This window comes from Lissotriton helveticus, chromosome 4_2 (genome assembly GCF_964261635.1).
Source record: "Lissotriton helveticus chromosome 4_2, aLisHel1.1, whole genome shotgun sequence".
NCBI lineage: Eukaryota > Metazoa > Chordata > Amphibia > Caudata > Salamandridae > Lissotriton > Lissotriton helveticus.
In genome coordinates this window covers 88,796,240-88,815,314 of record NC_136064.1, presented here as the reverse complement: position 1 = coordinate 88,815,314, position 19,075 = coordinate 88,796,240, and the positions used below count along the sequence as shown (strand labels likewise).

The window sequence follows — 19,075 nt, the reverse complement described above, 5'->3', positions numbered from 1 at the left end:
AGAAGGCCCTGGCCTGGACCACATCCTTCCTCTCTGGCAGAACCCAGAGCGTCCGCCTCCCACCCTTCCGCTCAAAAACCACCCAGATCATCTACAGCGTCCCACAGGGATTCTCCCTCAGCCCAACGCTGTTCAACATCTACATGGCACCTCTCGCCCACGTCGCACGACAGCACAACCTCAACATCATCTCCTACGCCGACGGCACCCAGCTGATCATATCCCTCACCGAAGACCCCCACACTGCCAAAGCCAACCTCCACAGAGGAATGAAGGCCGTCGCCGACTGGATGAAGGACAGCAGACTGAAGCTGAATTCAGACAAGACGGAGGTCCTCATCCTCGGGCCCACCCTATCAGCCTGGGACGACTCCTGGTGGCCCACATCGCTAGGCACAGCCCCAGAACCCACCGACCATGTATGCAACCCGGGGTTCATCCTCGACTCCACCCTCTCCATGACCAAGCAAGTCAACGCCGTCTCCGCGTCCTGCTTCAACACCCTCCGGATGCTCCGCAGGATCTTCAAATGGATCCCTCCCGACACGAGAAAAACCGTCACCCAGGCCCTCATCACCAGCAGACTCGACTACGGGAACGCACTCTACTCACGAACAACAACCAAGCTCCTGAGACGACTACAACGAATCCAGAACGCCTCGGCACGACTGATCCTTGACGTCCCCCGACGCAGCCACATCACACCCTACATGAGAGGCCTTCACTGGCTCCCTGTCAACAAAAGAATCACCTTCAAACTCCTCACCCACGCACACAAGGCGCTACACAACACCGGACCAACATACCTCAACAACCGACTCAGCTTCCACACCCCCACCCGCAACCTCCGCTCTGCCACCCTCGCCCTCGCCACAGTTCCTCGTATCTGGAAAACCAACGCCGGCGGCAGATCCTTCTCCTACCTCTATGTCTGAGAGGATGCGTACATCAGGCCACCTTTTATCATATTCTTTGGAGCTGCCCAAGGATACGTATCCTCTGGGAGGGAGCCTCAGAACATATGCAGACGGCCTTGGGTAAGGAGGTAGTGTTGACGCCACAACTGGGACTGCTCAATATATGGGAGGCGACGGATCTTACAGACATCTAACAGCAATTCACTACACTGGGATACACGTCGGTTAAGAGAGAACTGGCAAGAGGATGGGGGGGGATCAAAACCGCCGCCCATCACTGGATGGGCAAGAGTTAGACAGGTGCATGGTGGCAGAAACCAAAGTTTTTATGGCTAGGGGGTGCCCGAAAAAGTGGCATTGGAAGTGGTCAATGTGGAATAAGTACCGTGGAAATATTAGTGTGTCCACTATGGTGGAATTGGAGACGTGTAGACGTACTAACTGTACTGACAATACGTGATGTAACTTCTATATTAATGTTTTGCCGAAACTGATATCTTGCCTGATTTGCTAATGTCTTCAAATTGTATTTATATGGCTATGAATAAACCAATAAACAGATTAATAAAAAAAAAACTGTGTGTAGGAGCTGTACCAGCCAATGTGTAGGAGACGCTAACCTGTGAGTAGGAGCTGTACCAGCCGATGTGTAGGAGAAAATAACCTGTAAGTAGGAGCTGTACCAGCCGATGTGTAGGAGACGTGAACCTGTGAGTAGGAGCTTGTTTGACCAGGACAAGCTAGGCGTGCTTCAGTATGTGCTTGTGTGTAGGTGTGTGGTAGGTGTGTATTCTTACGTGCATCTGTAGGTTTTAGGCTGGCCATTGAGTAGGAGTTTGAATGGTGAGAGCTCCAAATTCCTCCCAGCAGAGACATCGCAAGATTGGTTTGGGGCTCACCTGAAGACGTTTCCTCCCAGATGCGTTGCTGCTGGTCTTCAAACCATGTTCTAGCTGTGTCTGGAGTCACGCCTAGCCCTCTGCACCACCACGGAGAGTTACAATGATGGCTTGGTTCCACAGGTGTCCAATGAGAGCACCTACAGATGTTGTCCAGGTTACGGCTGGTGTCACAGTGGAAACACCTCCACGAGGGCGAAGGGTGGCAGTCAGCATTAGTAACCTCAATCTCAGGTAGGCACATGGAGCCCGCTAGACTCCTGGAACGCCATCCATCAATGCACCAAAGCCTAGAAAAAGCAGAGAAACTTGAAGTAGAGGTGAGTATAGCACAGATACTTTGAAGAACATGAAACAAGAAGAAGACTCACAAAGACACCCAGAAGAGCATGAGGAAAGGAATGAAGGCCAAGGAGACATCTTGAACAACATGAAGTGGAAACGAGAAGAGGCTAGCGGTGACTCCTGGAACAAGAAGAATGAATAGAGACACACAGAATGATATGAAGAAGGTATAAATACTATAGGGACACCTAGACAAACATGAAGCAAGGAAGGTCACACACCATGAAGCTCCTAAGGCATCATGAATGGTGATTAAGGTACAACTAGAGAAGGAGGAAATTGCATGAGATTGAAAACATCCCTCAGAGGTACGTGGAACAATATGGCGAGAAAGGAGGTCAGCAGAAATGCCAGAGGGCCAAGAAAAAACGGATGCCAATTAAGACATATTAAGGGACACAGAGAAGGAATAAGACAACATGAAACATCTTGACATAAAACTGGAGTGAGGGTTTCTGAGGTTCCCAAAAAACAATGAGTGTCAAGAGACACCTGGAGTGTCATGAAGGGGGATAGGGTTCCCTTTCCATCATGCAAGCTTCCTCGCAGTTCTACTCTTTACACACTGAGAATCCACAGGGGTTTGTTTTTCCTCAGCAGTGGAACCTATGTGGCTCACGTCTCCTCAGCTCTCATGTCATGAGAAGCCAACGAGGACCCCTTCACGTCAGCTAACCTCTCCTGAGGAACCTCTGATGGTTTCCTCACTTCTGCACTATCCATTCCTGATAAGTTGTGGTCCATCCAACTATGAAAACGTCTTGCAAGTCTATTAAACATAATTTCTTACCACTGAGAACGATGGGTAATTTCAATTGTAGTAGGTGTGTAGTATGACTGATTAACTTCTTTGTGGAAAACTCAAATGTCTTCTGCACTGTTAGAAATTGGGTCTCTAGTAGCAGGCGATACACACTCTGTCCAAGTAGGGACCCACACTGTAGTCAGGGTAAGATGGGTAAACAGCTAAGATAACTCCTGCTCACACACTCGGTAGCTTGGCACGAGCAATCAGGCTTATCTCAGAGGGTAATGTGTAAAGTATTTGTACACACATACACAGTAACACAGAGAAAACACTACAAAGGGACTCCACAACAGTTTTGAAAAATAGCCAATATTTATCTGAGTTAAATAAGACCAAAACAGTAAACATCCAACATACACAAGTAAATATATCAATTTTGCAAGAATAAACTTAAAAATATAGCTCCTCAAGGCATTGTGCACAAAACAAATCCAACAGTTCAGTGATATGGCGTCGGACAGATCCACATAACAGCACCTTTGGAAGTGAAAAGACCTCGGGGACCTTGCGATGAAATTAGAAGATGAGGTATCGCCGGAGTCAGTGGGCGTCTACTTCACGAAAGTCGGGCAGAAGTCGACACGCGCTGGGGAACGAGCTTCACAATATCGGGGTCAGTATTGCTGGCGTTATTGGATCCGGGGCTGCGATGTTATCGTGGTCAATGCGTCTTGCTCTTCATGAGCGGTGACCACAGCTTGGGTGCAGGCAGCAGCGCTGTGTCGGTCCTGAGCGCGGTCATCGGTAGACCTGGGACTGCGATGTGAGACAGGATGATGCGTCGTGCTCTTCATGAGTGGTTCCCTCAGCCACGGTGCAGGCAGCCATGTCGGTGACAAGGTCGGAGTCGATGGCGCTGTTGTTGCTACACCAGGGCCTGCGATCTTGTCGAGGTGATGTGTTGTGCTCTTCACGAGCGGGCTCTCTGCTTTGGTGCAGGCATTAGCGTTGATGACAGCATGAATTGATGTCATCGGTGAGGCCGGGCCTGTGATGTCATCGCAGTCAATGAGTCATGTTCCTCACAAGCAGTGACCACGGCTTTGGTGCAGGCAGTGGCATCGGAGACTGCGTCAAGTCAACCACTCAGTATCAAGCGCCCTGGACTTGTTTTGGCACCACTTGGCAACGCATGCTGGTAACAAGATGTAGATGAAGTCTTTCATATCCCCGAGACTTCCAACAGGAGACAAGCTCAACGCAAGCTCATGGAGAAACTTGGAAAGCAGGATGTAGAAAGCAAAATCCAGTTATTTCACTGCCCAAAACACAGCAAAGCACACAACAAAGTGGTAGTCCTTCCTGTCAGCAACACAACTCTTCTTTCTAGCAGAATGTCCTCAGTCCAGGGGTGTTTGCTGATGTCTGTGTCAGAGGTCCAATACTTATTACCCCTTTCTGCCTTTGAAGTAGGCAAACTTCAAAGGAAAGTCTTTGTAGTGCACAAGACCTTGCCTTTCAAATACCCACTACAGGGCGTGGAGACAGCTTTGTGTGAGGACAAGCCTAACCCTATTTGGGTGCCAGTGACAACTCCTCCCACCATTCTAGCTAAGGAAGGCATATCAGCCAGGTGAAGGCCCATCAGGAAATGCAAGGCACACCTCAGCTCCCATTGTGTGATTGTCTAAAGTGAATGCACAAGAGCCCAACTGTCATCCTAACCCAGACGAGGATTCTACAGACTGGCAGAGGCACAGAATGGTTAAGCAAGAAAACGTCCACTTTCTAAAAGAGGCATTTTCAAACTCGCAATTTAAAAACAAACTTCACCAAAAGATGTATTATTAGCCCCTTCGATGCGCCCAACGGCTGGAGCGAGCACTACCTCCGTAGTGCTGCGCACGTCCGTTGGCTGCCGTGGCACTGCCCACTCAATAAAACCACTGCACCGCGGCGGAATTGCCGCCGCGGTTAAGCGGCTAAATTGTGAGTTCAGAGACCCCAAACTCCAAACCTCCATCTGCTGCCAATGGGAAATTACACTTAAGGATAAATGCTACTTACCAGTATGCATCTGTTCTTGGCATTGTCATATAGATATGCTTTGCCTACACACTGTGTTAAGTTAGCATGAGCTTATTAGGAGTTTAAACGCCATTTTACCTTTCTGCTGCTTCTGTACACGGCACATACTTGTTATTTTAGCTTTGAGTCTAGTAGAATGTTTTACTTCACACGAGAATAATATGTTGTTGCTCTGATATCAGCTTTGCTTGGTGAGCTGTGTCTGTACTGTGAGTGCCGAGGCCTTCAAGGATATCTCAACACAGTGGTTGTTGTGAGGTCTGATCTTCGCACGTTCTAGACATAACATACATGCAGCTGCGGCCAAATTCGGGCTTTAGGCGCATTTTATATTGCACTGCACAGAGCATACACACACACTTGATGATGCTTCACATGCAGAGAGCTGGTGGAAGATGATGTGATCCCTTACCACTAGGATCTGAGGTATGGGGCCGCCCTGCTAAAACCCAAAGAGACCTTCTTAGATATAATATAATATACTAGCAAGGGAGGGTGAGAATTAGGTGTCTTTTAGCCTTCTTCCCATTAGCATTTTAACATGCTTTCACCCTTTGTATTCTATGGATTAGTAACTATGCTGATTACTTTGTTTCTTATAGTATGTTTGCTTGTATTAGCTAAGATACTGCGCTTGAGAACACTGCATTAGAAAATTAACATTTAAAATGTGCACGCGTCCTCATTTACTCCTTGTTCTGGATTGATATGATTGTATAACGAAAGAGTGTTCATGTGTTCCACGTTACCTGAGGTGTTATAAGTACATGTTCTGGTTTGTCTAAACATTGGGAGTGTGTAAGAACCAATGAGACACTGTTGCCAGTCTGGTAGGGGATTTTGGGTACTAAGGTGAGTTTTGGCACACCCAAATTCACTGAGGTTCCACGTCTCTATGCACAGTTGTGTGTGAGAACGGAATCCCTGCGACATGGCGCCCAACCGTTGGTGGTCTTATTACATGACACTTGAGTAGTGCAACATTCAGTCCTTAACCCCTTCACTATTGTTTCCGGTTAACGGTGGTGTCGGACTAACCAACCTATATTTACATAGGTCTTTTCAAGCTTGATTCTTTCAAAACGGTTTCCTTCAATTACTACCCAGTTGTGCTACAGAGTTTACTTTGTACCTCTTTCTTTCTGTGTCACTATGGCCGCGGTGGACATTCCGCAACATAGTCGCATTGCTGAGCGTAATCATTTGCAGACGTATAATGTCCCCGTTGATGGCATGGCCGTGATAATGGTGGTGAGTGCAGAGGTGGCTTACCCGTACGAAATTTTTTACTCGTGGGTGACCTTCCTGGCTGTGAACGCAAATACTACTGTGTTCGACACGTATACTCCCACTGCTGTGCCGCAGGAATATGCTTCGTATAGGGCACAGGAAGTTCCTGTTGATGCTTGGCAGCACCGAGTTTGGTTTGATGGTGACCTACCCCACTCTTTGACAGCTCCGAGGTTAGGTCCTTTGTCCATTCCAGGCGTGACTTGGCCTGTTTTGGCTGGATTTACACCTCATCCTCAACACGGGGTGTGTTCCGTTGTTGAGTTAAGACGACTGAATGTAGTCGAAATCAGCGTAATTAGGTCATTAGTGCAATACATAACCCGTAATCTCCCGGGCGGGGCCCCAGGTGGTGCGGCGCTTCCTGCCGGACAGGGCGGAATGAAGCTTAGTCCTGTAATGGTCAACGCTGTGATGGGCAGGCGCCCCCAGGATAAGGACGATTTTCCTTTCTGGCTAACCGAAAAGTTTGACCAGCTGGAAGCAGTACTTCCTAACACGACTCCTGGTGAAAAACACAGGATTCTGACAATTAGCTTGCCAAAAGACTTGACCCCAGAAATTGAGGACTGTGAGACATGGGGAAAGACCTTTGCGGCAGTATATGCGAGGTGCTACGGCACTCCGTCTATGACTGTCCTTCCGACGGTCCTTAAACGTGTTCAAGATGAGCATGGACCGGAGGCTGCTGTTGAATTGGGTATGCGGCTATGTGGCTCCTTTGATGTGGTTTCCGATCTCATACTTGCGAATGTCAAGGGAGAGGCGGTTAACTTTCAGGTGTCCAATGCTTTGCAGGCGGTTCCTGATGTCGACAAACCCCAACAGTTAGCAAAAATTATTGTGGTGGCTTATAAAACCGTGGGCCGCAATAGCGTGGGTCTCAAGCCATTTTCTACTAGAGAGAAAAAACAACCCCAAGGGCAGAAGTCTGAAACTGACGAACAGCCCAAGACCAAAAAACAAAATTGGCCGAAAAAACTAAAACAGGGTAAACAACAACAGAAACAGGAGTCTCGTCCTGCATCTCCATTGCCTGCGCCCACAGAACGTATTTATGACTTGCGCGATCGCGCAACGATAAAATCACCTTATCGTTTTCAGGTTTCTGATCAACGCTCTCCTCGTTCTTTTCAGGACTCATCAGCCTCATCGGCCAGTGGTGGAGGTGGCGGCAGAGGTCGGGGTGGCTAGCAAGGACGCGACCAGCCCCGCCAGAAAGACGGTAAAGGCAAGCAGGACGATTCTACACCGAAAAGACCCCAGCTTCAGAAAAAGAAAGTCGCCGCTTTAACAGCTGACACTAGAGTAGCTCCCCCTGATAGAATTTATGAAATAGTCCTGTTTATTGAAGGTGACATACAACGTACCATAAAAGGGGTATTTTGGGAAAATCTTACGACTACCTATGACATTTTGTTAGCAGAGGCTGACTGGCCCCCACCTTTTGTGCTCGCGGCTCCGAGAGGGGAGGAGGTAATCCTCCCTAGTTTCGCGCACACTGTCTCGAAGGAGCATGCGCTGAATTTTGCAGATGAGTGGGCTAAAGCCCTTGCGCCGGCTCTGTACTGTACACACTGTGGTTGGGATAAATTTGCCCCACACCACGAGATTCCTTTGCGGTCTATGCCACAGCCTCAACCTCAATAGCCCATTAGACGCGAAGCTAAGGCTTCCATTGCGGGAATCCTTGAGCAATTGGAATATCAAGGAGTGATTGAAACATGTGTGTCACTGATAAATAACCCTCTTTTCGCTGTGACCAAGCCTGACGGATCATATCGTTTGGTATTGGATTACCGGCATTTAAACTCGCATTGCCGTACCTGTGCAGTACAGAATACTCACGGCTCTGCCTTAGTGGATAGTCTTGTGCGTAAGTGGTTTAAAACCACGCTTGACATATCCAACGGTTTTTATGCCCACCATTTGGATGGTCTAAGTTCCCAATGGACCAGTTTTACATGCGGCGGCGAACAGTAACAGTTCAGATGTTTACCAATGGGCTATAAGAATAGTCCTGGAGTATTTGCTGCCCGCATAGTCTATCTCTTAGAGAGAGTGGACCCAGATGCGTGTTCGTACGTGGATGACATTTATCTCACTGATGACGAACTTTGGGCGCATCTGTGTCGAGTTAACCGCATAATTTGTAGCTTTGCGGACTTCGGTTACAAATTCAACAAAATCGCACATTGCAGAGTACATAGTGTTGTTCCTGGGCTACGAGTTCAACAATGAAGGCCGAGGATTGGCTCCTCACTTCTTGGAGAAATGCGCACAACTGCGCGCTCCGACAACTCTGAAAAAATTACAGTCTTTGCTGGGATTTTTTAATTTTGGGAGGACATACATTCCTGAATATGCCCAGCGTATCAAGCCTTTGTATGCTTTGATACAACCTACTTATACCAAATCATGCTGGCTGCCAGAACACTCAGCTATTTTGCAATCTTTGCAGGCTGATCTGCTCGAATCTAAATTTTTACTGACTCGTGATACCCACACCAACCTGGTGATAAGAATCATCCCTGTGGCGGTGGGCTTCACTTACCTTACTTTTAACGAAGGAGACACAGTGCCTATTGCTTACAAGTCACACTTGTACACTTCGGCGGAAATGCGATTTTCCTCTGTGGAGAAAGTTTTAATGGCAGTGCAGATGGCGATTCTTAAGGAGCGTGCTCTGTCACAGGGAAAACGCATGTTGGTTGTTACCCCGTTTCCTGCATCAGAAGCAGTTACGAAAGCCAGTGTACCTAATTCTAAAGCTTTGCACCCTCGGTGGATACAATGGACAGCATCATTGACATCTCCGGATGTCACCTTTATTTTTGATGCCTCCTTACAGTCGCAGGAGTTTTTGCAATATGAATTCGTTCATCCTGCACCCTTGGCTATGTGGCCTTTGGAGGATTTCCATTGCATCATATACACTGATGGTTCAGCGCAAGTTGCGCATGGATCTAAGCACGCATACGTTTCCGCTTGCGCCATTGTGGTAGGTGCCATGGTGAACGATGAGTTCAAGTCCAGAGTCGTGCGCACGCAGACTCTAGGAGACTGCACTGCACAATTGGCAGAGCTTCGTGCTCTGATGCTTGCATTGGAGTACGCTGATCCTAGTGTGACGACTCTTATTGTAAGTGATTCTTACTACTGTGTCCAGTCTTACAATGAGAAATTGTTCTTTTGGATTCAGAATGATTTTCGTGATTCCAAGGGTAGCACAATAAAACATAAAATTATCTGGGTCTGAGTGGCTGAGCTTAAGGAGCAATTGCCACTCGTGTTTGTAATTCATACTCTTGGTCCTCAGCACGTGGGAGTCCACGCTGTTGGCATATTTAGTTGCAGCAGTTACACGGTCCAAAAGTAAGATTGATGATGATATCTTGGCAGCTGTCGCTGCGACTGAGAAGGGAGGTAAATATCCTAAGGGGTTCCCTTCGAAGTATTCATACCACTTAAGTCCCGATAAGGTTCCTTATGTGAAAATACCTGACGTTGGGGAGAGATTGATTCCCAACGTGGATCGTAGACATACATTGCTCACAGCGGCCCATGAAGGAGTTGCGTCTGCGCATGCAGGCGTTTCAGCCACTGTGGCTCAGTTACAACAGCGTTTTTGGTGGCGGGGACTGTACAAACAGACGCGTGATTATGTCCTTCAATGTGACATTTGCCAGCAGATTAAGCCTTCAACTGCTGCGCGTCCGCCCCAGACGCAGTTGTTAATTTCTAACAAACCACTTGGGTGTGTTTATTTAGATCACTGCGGTCTTTTTTCTTCTGATACTGCGTATACGTTTATCTTAGTAGCAGTTGATTCATGCACACGCTTTGTGTGGGTATGGCCTCACCGCAGCGCTGATTCATGGACTGTCATAAGGGATTTGAGTGTCTTTGTAGGGATTTTTGCCTGTGGTAACTTCCATTCGGATCAGGGTCCTGCTTTCGCCTTTAAGGCGTATAAGGATGCCATGGCTTCGTTGTGGGTCCAAGTCAAGTTTTTGTCTCCATACAGGCCTGAGGGTAATAGTGTTGTGGAGCGAATGAACCGTGACTTAAAGCGATCATTGACAGCTCGAGTTATAGGCACTGGCAGGAACTGGCTGGCCCACCTCAATGGCGTGCAGCGTTTGCTTAATAATCTCCCTAGAAGGTCTCTGGGTGGGCGGACCCCATACGAAATGCTCTTTGGTATCAAGATGTATGTACCGGACCTTGACGGTCTAGACTCGGCGGCTGTTGCTGCCTCCTTTGACGTAGATGAACATTGCAATGTTTTACAGACTCTACATGAAATGAGAAATAGTCTTGCAAAGGAACATTTGCCCTCCATCTCGGATAATGCGTTGCAGATCCCGGTAGTTGGCTGGCTACCCCAAGTTGGAGAATTGGTTCGGGAGAAGATCGAAAATAAGAAAGAATTTGGTCCCTCCTATCGAGCTCCAGTTCCAGTGCTTGGTGTGAAGGGCACAAGAACAGTCATTTTACCACCACTTCCAGGTCATAAGGAAAACAGGTATATCTCCATTGACAATGTCAAGATACACAGAGTGGCCGATTCTTCTTAGTATGACACCGGCAGTCTCATGTCCTTCGATTGTGAGTAATTCTGTGTTGGCCACGGCTTCGAATCCTTAGCCTGAGGTTGCCCTTGAGATGCCTGCAATTTCTAGTCCTTTATTGAGTACATTGCCTGGTACTCAACTAGATCAAACTGACTACACTGACCCTACTGACTTATCAATGCCTGATTTACAAACTCACTTGGCCACAGAATCCAGATTTTCATTTGACACTGTTTCACACACATCAAGAGAGCCTTCACGGATTGCTGTTTATGCAGGATTATTTACAAAACATTTTTTAATTCCCCCTTGGACATATATTTGGCTGGTGCTTTTTTCGATTTACCTTTTTATGTCAATTGCTTTTGTGTTTTATTTTTTCCGTATCGTCAATGGACACTATGTCGAAGAGAGAACATGCATTCGACATCTCAATGGAACATTGGCACCCCATTCCTCCTCGCATACTGCACACAGATTGAAGAGAGACTTGGCTTTTGTTAACATCACTGCTTGGCCTGTCCTGGATGGGATTGTATGGGATGCTGTTAAATTTCAAACCATTGGCCCCACTGAGGTTATAAATGTCCCTAATGTGCTTAGAGTTAACATGGGGGATGTAGTTAAACAAAACATACGTTCTGATGATTGGGATGTTCAGGCCGTAGAAGCATTGTTTTCTGATTTGAAATATTATGCTGCCTTTGATGCTGAGGATTTGTATTTAGAATCTGCAAATTAGGGTGATTTATTTTGTTACCAATATTTTGGCAATCACTACCTACATAAAACTAATACCAGGAGGAGCACTGTAAATTATACACAATGGAAACATTGTCCGGCTCCTATACAAGGCAGTTCTGTTTCGAATTTTGAAAAAGTACACTTATTTTACTGATTTTAATCAGTCCAATCCCTTTTTTTTAACATTTATTTATTGATAACACAAGCAACAGACAATAATAATAAAAAAAAATATACAGACAAAAATACATTTGATCCGTGAATAATGCAACCCGAACATCTGGGTAATTAGTACAGAGAGCAATTCTAAAAAGCAACAAGTAAGCAGAACAAATTCATATGTCAACTAAAAGACAAACAAAAAGAAAAAGAAAAAGAAAGTAAAAGCAAACCCCCAGTCAAATCAATTCATATCAGAGCAGGAAAAAAGACATCCCCAGATTCTGTCTATTTTCTTGAGTGCTTTATCGCCCCTTTTCCTAGCTAAAGATAATTCCATATCATGTATCTCTTTCACCAGAAACCACCATTCGTTCACATGAGGTGGTTGGTCCGATATCCATGCCCTTGCAATAACGAGTCTTGCACATGATAACAAAATAAAAACAAGATCCCTAAATGGAGCAGTAATAGGTTGCATACCTAGAAGAATCATTTCAGGTAGTAGTGGTGTGTCAATTAATTGTTTCTGTTTCAAAATGTTTTCTAAACTATCCCAAAATGAGAACAAAGCAGGGCATGAAACAATCATATGTTCTAGGTCAGCAGCCTGTAAATGACACTTTGGGCATTTCGTGCGATCATTAAGAGCATTGTTAGAAGACCACTTACAGATTTGTAGCGGAGTATAATAAAGCTGGCATACGGTCTTATAGGCTTGGAGTTTTAAACTGGATGAGTGAACTAGAGTATCAATATTATTTAAAAATGAAGAAATGTTATTCGAGGAGAAGCCGGTCGTAAATATTAAGGCCCATTTCTGCGCCAGTTTAGGGCAGTCCTCTATCTTATATTGACTGAAACATTTATACCCTAGGCTAATCATAGCTTTGCTCTTCCCTTCTCCCCCATACATACAAATCCAAAAATCTGAATCTGAAATCTCTTTAAGCTTTAGTTTCCCAATAAGGAAATCACGGATTTGTATGTATTTGAAGTACGCATGCTCAGGTAATTTATATAGTAGCCTAAGTGTTTCAAACTCTAACAAGCCTGATGAGCCATATAAATCGCCCAATTTCATTATGCCTAGATTGGCCCAAATCCTGCACCCTGAATCACTAAAAATGCCTGGTAAACCCGGGTTGTTCCAAAGAGTTCAATTAGGGTGAAAAATCGACGTTTTATTCAAAGCAAGTATTATATTCCATATACAAATCATGTCTTTGGCGGTCTTGAACCTGACTCTTTTAAAATAGTTCGGGTCATTGGTTCTAGCAAGGAATTGTAAGGAATTGGATCCAAGCATAAATTGGTGAAAATAATAGGGATTGCTGGAGTTAAAGAGACTCTGTAGACGCCCCAAAAAGGAGGCGAGGAAATAAGTTCTAAAATCTGGGAAATTAAGACCGCCCTTGCTGAACGGTAACTTTAAAGTAGAGAGTGCTCTGCGGTTTTTTTTAAACCCCATATGAAACTGCGTAGAATACCATCAAGTTTTCTAAAAAAATAATTTATTAATTTTCATGGGAATACACCTAAATAAATACAAGAATTTTGGCAGAATGTTCATTTTAATAAGGTTTATTCGCCCAATAAGATTTAGGGGAACCTTATGCCATTTTTTAAGAAGAACACTAGTATCCTTTAATAAAGCATCATAATTCAATGCCATAATGCCCCTGATGTCGGATGTAATTTTAATACCTAAATAGGTAGCTGTATGGCATATGCCCGAGACTGGAATCCGTGGTTTATGATTAACTATGATTTGTGTCTTGTTTAGATTTAATTTGTAGCCTGAGACTGCACCAAAAGCATCAGCTTCTTTAATGATTCCGACCATGGCTTCTGTCACATCAGTTGTATATATCGCAAAGTCGTCAGCATATGCTGTAATTTTAAGTGAGTTAGCACCAAAGTTAAATGATTTTATACGTTCCTGAGATTGTATAGCATTGATAAATGGCTCCATAGCAAAAGCAAATAAAAGGGGTGATAGCGGGCACCCTTGACGAGTTCCTCTTAAAATTGGGAGCCTAGAAGACAGCAAATTATCATACCCTATTGTAGCATTTGGACAGTCATAAAGTGCTTGTATTCTCATTAGGAATTGTGTTTTAAAACCAATTTCTTTAAGAGTAGCCCAGGGATATTCCCACCCCACTCGGTCAAATGCTTTTTCAGCGTCGAGTAGTACCATGCCGAGTGGGGAGGAATTAGTTGCTGCAACATCGAACGCAGTGATGGCCATATTAACGTGCAAAGTTGTGTCTCTGCCTACAACGAAACCGTGTTGGTGTTGGCTAACTAACTTGGGCATAAGGGGAGACAGTCTTGTAGCAATTAATTCAGCGTATGCTTTAGCATCTGCATTAATCAGAGAAATGGGCCGGTAGGACCCACACTCTGCATGTGCTTTATTCTTTTTTAAGAAAAAAGTAATTTTAGCGGTATTTCAAGAAATCGGAGCCCTACCAGTTACCCCTATATGATTAATAACGGAGCAAAGTAGAGGAAGAAGCTCATCGCTACAACTTTTATATATTTCAATCGGGAGTGTATCGTCCCCAGCGGCTTTCCCGGAAGGAAGAGAAAAGATGGCTAATTTTAATTCCGCAAGGCTAAAATCTTTTTCCAATTCTTCCATCGCTTCTGCATCTCTTTCTAATAACCAATTATTTCTAATGTATCTTTGCACAGATTCAATCGGGGGAAGGGACTCGGGAGTGTAAAGTTTAGTATAGTATTTAACAAATTGTTGTAGAATCTGCTCGGGTTGAGTATGTTTAGTTCCGTCGGCCCCTCTTATGCTCTTAATTAAAGAGGAAGCTCTATCCTCTGCAACCTTATAGGCGAGGATTTTACCAATTCTATCACCGCTCTCATATTGTGATAGTTTATACTTGTGGAGTTTAGTATTAACTCTATCCCTAAGAATGTTTTTGGTCTCACAGCGTAAGGTAATTAGTTTAAGTTCCAGCTTTGCTTTATTTAAATTAGTAGTTAACCCTACACTCTCCTGCCTTATAATTTCAGCCAAATGTTCTTCTAAAGCCCTGATACTAGATGTAATGCCCCGTATCTCCTCCTTTCGATTAGCATTCTGCTAAATGATAAACTGCTGGGCAAAACCTCTAATACTTGCTTTGCAAGCGTCCCACACAGAAATAAGTTGGGCAGAGTCAATATTGAACTCCAAAAATTCTTTTATATGTTCCTTCAACTGATTAATAAATAAGGGATTGGATATCAAATGTCTGGGAAATGAAAATACCCTGGGTTCCTGTTTTTTAGATATAATATTAAAACCTAGCAGAATCGGATTATGATCCGAAGTTACTCTAGGACAGATCTCCATTTTACTACCTTCAAGTATATTATCCGTGGCCCAAGCCATATCGATGCGGGAGCACGTTTTATGTGGTATTGAATAATAAGTATATCCTGCCAGTGTAGGGTGGAGATTCCTCCAAGCGTCTTTTAAATTATGTACGCGTGCAAGTTTTAAGATGGCGGCTCTTGTTTTACGCATAAGTTGTGAGGGGATGCCCTTCGTAGTATCTTTTGCATAAATAATAAAACAATTGAAATCACCCATTAATATTAGCTTCCCCTCCCAATCTAGTAATTCAATATTAAGTCGGTCAAAAACTGCCGCATCATCATAATTTGATCCATACACTGCGCACAAGATATATTTGCAATTTGATAACATTATTTGTGCAATTACCCATCTACCGGCTTTTTCAGAAGCTACTCTAAGAACTTCTACCTTAAATAGTTTTTTCTTGAGTATAGCCACTCCCCGAATTGATGCATTTAAAGATGTACATATTATTAGTTCAAACCCCCCTTGTTCTAGCATTTTTCTATCTTGAAAACGAATATGGGTTTCATTTAAAAGTGCAAAATGAGGGTTGTACATTTTGAGTTCCTCGAAAACAAGTTGTCTTTTACTTTTATTGTTGAGACCTGAAACATTCCAGGCTAGGCAATTAACTTGATACATATCTTAATTCAAATATGTTCTGAATAACTACTTAAATCTTAAAAAAAAAAAAGAAAATGTCATGCTCAATCTGTACCTTATATCTTTTTTGCTTGGGTCATCGTTTTCCCCTTCCCCTAAGACCCCGCTCCCCTCCAAGCTTCTTCCCCTGACCCTATCCTCCAACCCCTAAACCCCCCCCTCCCCAGAGTACCTCCCAAGAAGCCTCCCCCTATCAACAGCTGCCGATGTATGGGCAGCCAACCAGCAAGGTCTCCACAAGGACCCCCTCCCTCCGTATTAAACTCATAAAAAGTGCGCTAGTGATCAAAAAATGTGTAGAAGAGAGAAAAAGAAATGAGCATCAAACATCTAGTTGTCCGATGCCATCTTAGAAAGCAATTGCTCAGCCTCTTTAACATCATTAAATAAGTAAGTATGCCCAGCTTTCATAACTTTAAGGCGTGCAGGTTCTTGAAGATACACCACCGCTCCCTGGGATTTAAAAGGGTCAATCAATTTACGCAGCCCCCAGCGTTTGTCCATTGTAACCTTACTAAGATCAGATTTCACGAAGAAGGTTACATTGTCCACAGTCACTGGATTATTTGGCCTAGCCTTGATAGAGACCGCTTGCCTTAGAAGAAAATTACCTAAGTAAATTAAAATAGGTCGCGGGAATTTACTCTCTTTGTTTCTGGTAAACATAGGTAATCTATGGGCTCGTTGTATTTGTGAGTCCCAATCCCAATCGGATAAGTCCGGGAACGCTTTTTGAAGCAGCTTGACCATGTACGCTCGGGCATCTGCGCCCTCTGACCCCTCGGGTACTCCGAAAAGTCTCAGGTTCTGTCGCCTTTGTCGATTTTCTAAATCTTCAACTTTATTCTGCAGAATCACAATATCTCTGTCATGTTGGTTGGTTGAGATCACAGTGGTAGCTAATGATTCCTCGACACCGACAACCCTCTGCTGCATTTCTACGATCTCTTCGGTAACGTTGTTCAATTTACCTGTGACCTCTGGCAAGCAGTTCTGCATTTTGCTGTTGTCTTCCTTTAGCTGAATAAAATGCTGCTGAACCTCTTGCCGGTGTTCCAGCAGTGTCGTCAAGGTTAAATCCAGTGAGGATCGTGCCGGGGGGGCAAGAGAGCATTGGTGAAATAAGGCTGGTGCAGCTTCCCCTCTAGTGATGGACAGGAGGAGAGAATCAGTATTTTCATACCCCATAATAATAGAACCAGTGGACACCAGGCCATTTCCTCCTACTCCCATTGGAGAAGTCTGAAGAGGTTCTGGGGAGATAGCGCTGCTGAAAGAAGTATTTTTAGAGTTCTTCATACCTTCTCCCTCTAAAGAACTATTACCGGATAAGCGCATGGCCATACTTTTAACTCCACCTTTTGCCTGTATCCACTTCCGCAATGGGCTCTGATCTTTGATAAACTTCTCACGGGCACTAGTGGAGGCCAATGTTGAAGATAATGTGTTAAGATTCATGTTTCTGCCTTTCTTAGCCTTAATCTTAGCCTTCCCCTTCCACTTTGTAAGGCCAGAGATTTTGCCGGTATCCATTGCAGTAGAGTCTCCCTCCGTTTCCTCTGCTTCCAGACCCCCTCCAGCCACCAAATCCACCAAATCCTCATACTCATCCTCGTTGGATTCTGCAGTTGATAAATCTGTCTTAGCCAAATCTTCACCTCCTCCAGTTATAGTGCTTGTAATTTCAAGATCCAAGATTGTGTCTTTGTGAGGTTGTATAGCTTGTGTAGCTTGTGTACCTACAGGGTTAAGTAAATCAACGGTGCTGAGGTTGTCTATATCTGTTCTCGGGTCCGGGCCAGTCAAATTCTCCTCATTACCCTCCACATCATTCCTATAACTTTAAGGTAAACTCTGCAATGTACATGCTTCTGTCATGCAAATATCCACTAAAGCTTCTCTTATAGTTGTATCAGCCTCTTCCTCTGCTTCAGTTATGTTGTTATTAACCCCCTGAGTAGTCTGATTGGCATATACTTTGTTGGCCGGGAAATCAGCTTTAGTGGAGTTAATTAAAGTTTTTTTACCCCCGGTGGCCTGTGCAGTCGGATTAGCCAGTACTTTGTTGCCCGGGATGTCGAATTTAGTAGGATTAATTGATGTGTTTTAATCCCCGGAAACCAACAAAAGAGGAGGGTGGATAATTGGTTGCTTACCGCCTTGCTTGTCCTTGCTGCTGGGGGAGCTGCCACCCATTGTCACAGTTTTTATCACCGCTGGAACTGCTGATGATTTTACAGGTGTTGCAGCCCACTCCTCAGCTTCCTCGCGCACAGGAGCATCTTTTGAAGTTTTATTCTGGCGTGGCACGCTTTTAGCAGCATTTTTAGGTGCCATCGGGCCCGTTATTTTCGTGCCTCTTCTTGCTCCTTGTTCTCGCCACCACGGGTTCGGTCCCAGCTCTGCTCCCGCCGGTCACACCCAGCAAATCAAAAATCCGGAATCAACTGACCGAGCAACCCCCAGCCAACACTCCGCCTCCGTTTCGTCTCCGCTCTGCTCCGCCTCAACAGCCGAGCCGCAGCCTCCGAGCCGCAGTGTTGCCGAGCACAGGAATCACAGGAGTCACGGAGCGGCCAAAGCAAGTATTATTCTTTGTTTTTAATTTATAAATTTATGACTTTTCCTCCCGACCGACGCCTCTCAGGAAATACCGGCAAACGTATTCGTCTTTGCAGGATGACCGCCCGCTGCCTCGCGGTCTCTAGGTCTCTCGGTCAACTCCTAATCCGCCGCTTCTTCCTCAAAGGCAAGAGGCAATCGAGAGCACCCAGAAGCAAAATCTCTGAAGTGCTATGCGTGCATCGCCGAAAACCCCCGTATTTTCTCTCGTTAGCTGGGTAGAATCATCAGTTCACCAGTGCATCAGAGTTTCACTGAGTTTTTCACGGAGCTCAGGAAGTCCTCGTTAGAGTGTCCTCACTGTGGCGGCTTCAGTCCACCATCTTGCTTCCCCCCGCCATCAGTCCAATCCCAAAGCATTTTATTTTAAAATGACTGAAAAGTCCATGTCCAAAGTTAGACTTACCAATACAAAATTATTGTACTCAAAGTCCTTTCTAGACCAGCTAGCTGTTGGAGGCTACGAGTTGTGGAAGGAAATGGTTGACCTTAAATCTGTTTGGGGTTCTAAAAGTTGGCAGGTACAAGGCACTGAGGCTTTGCACTGTGCATGTCTCATCCCGAATCATATGTTGTTTTTAAATTCTACAATTTCGCAGACAACATGCTTTGGATTGGCTACCTCTAAAAAATTGAATGCTCCTTCTTTCCCT

At 44.9% G+C, this 19,075-nt stretch overlaps 1 protein-coding gene across 1 annotated transcript in view; it reads right to left on the bottom strand.

The window, feature by feature from the left end:
* Positions 1-19,075, bottom strand: part of ANHX (anomalous homeobox) — a 158,955-nt gene that overhangs the window by 67,242 nt on the left and 72,638 nt on the right. The window contains exon 5 of the mRNA XM_078639995.1: positions 1,817-2,106. Coding sequence (XP_078496121.1) covers positions 1,817-2,106 — 290 coding nt within the window. The remainder of the gene's footprint in view (positions 1-1,816; positions 2,107-19,075) is intronic.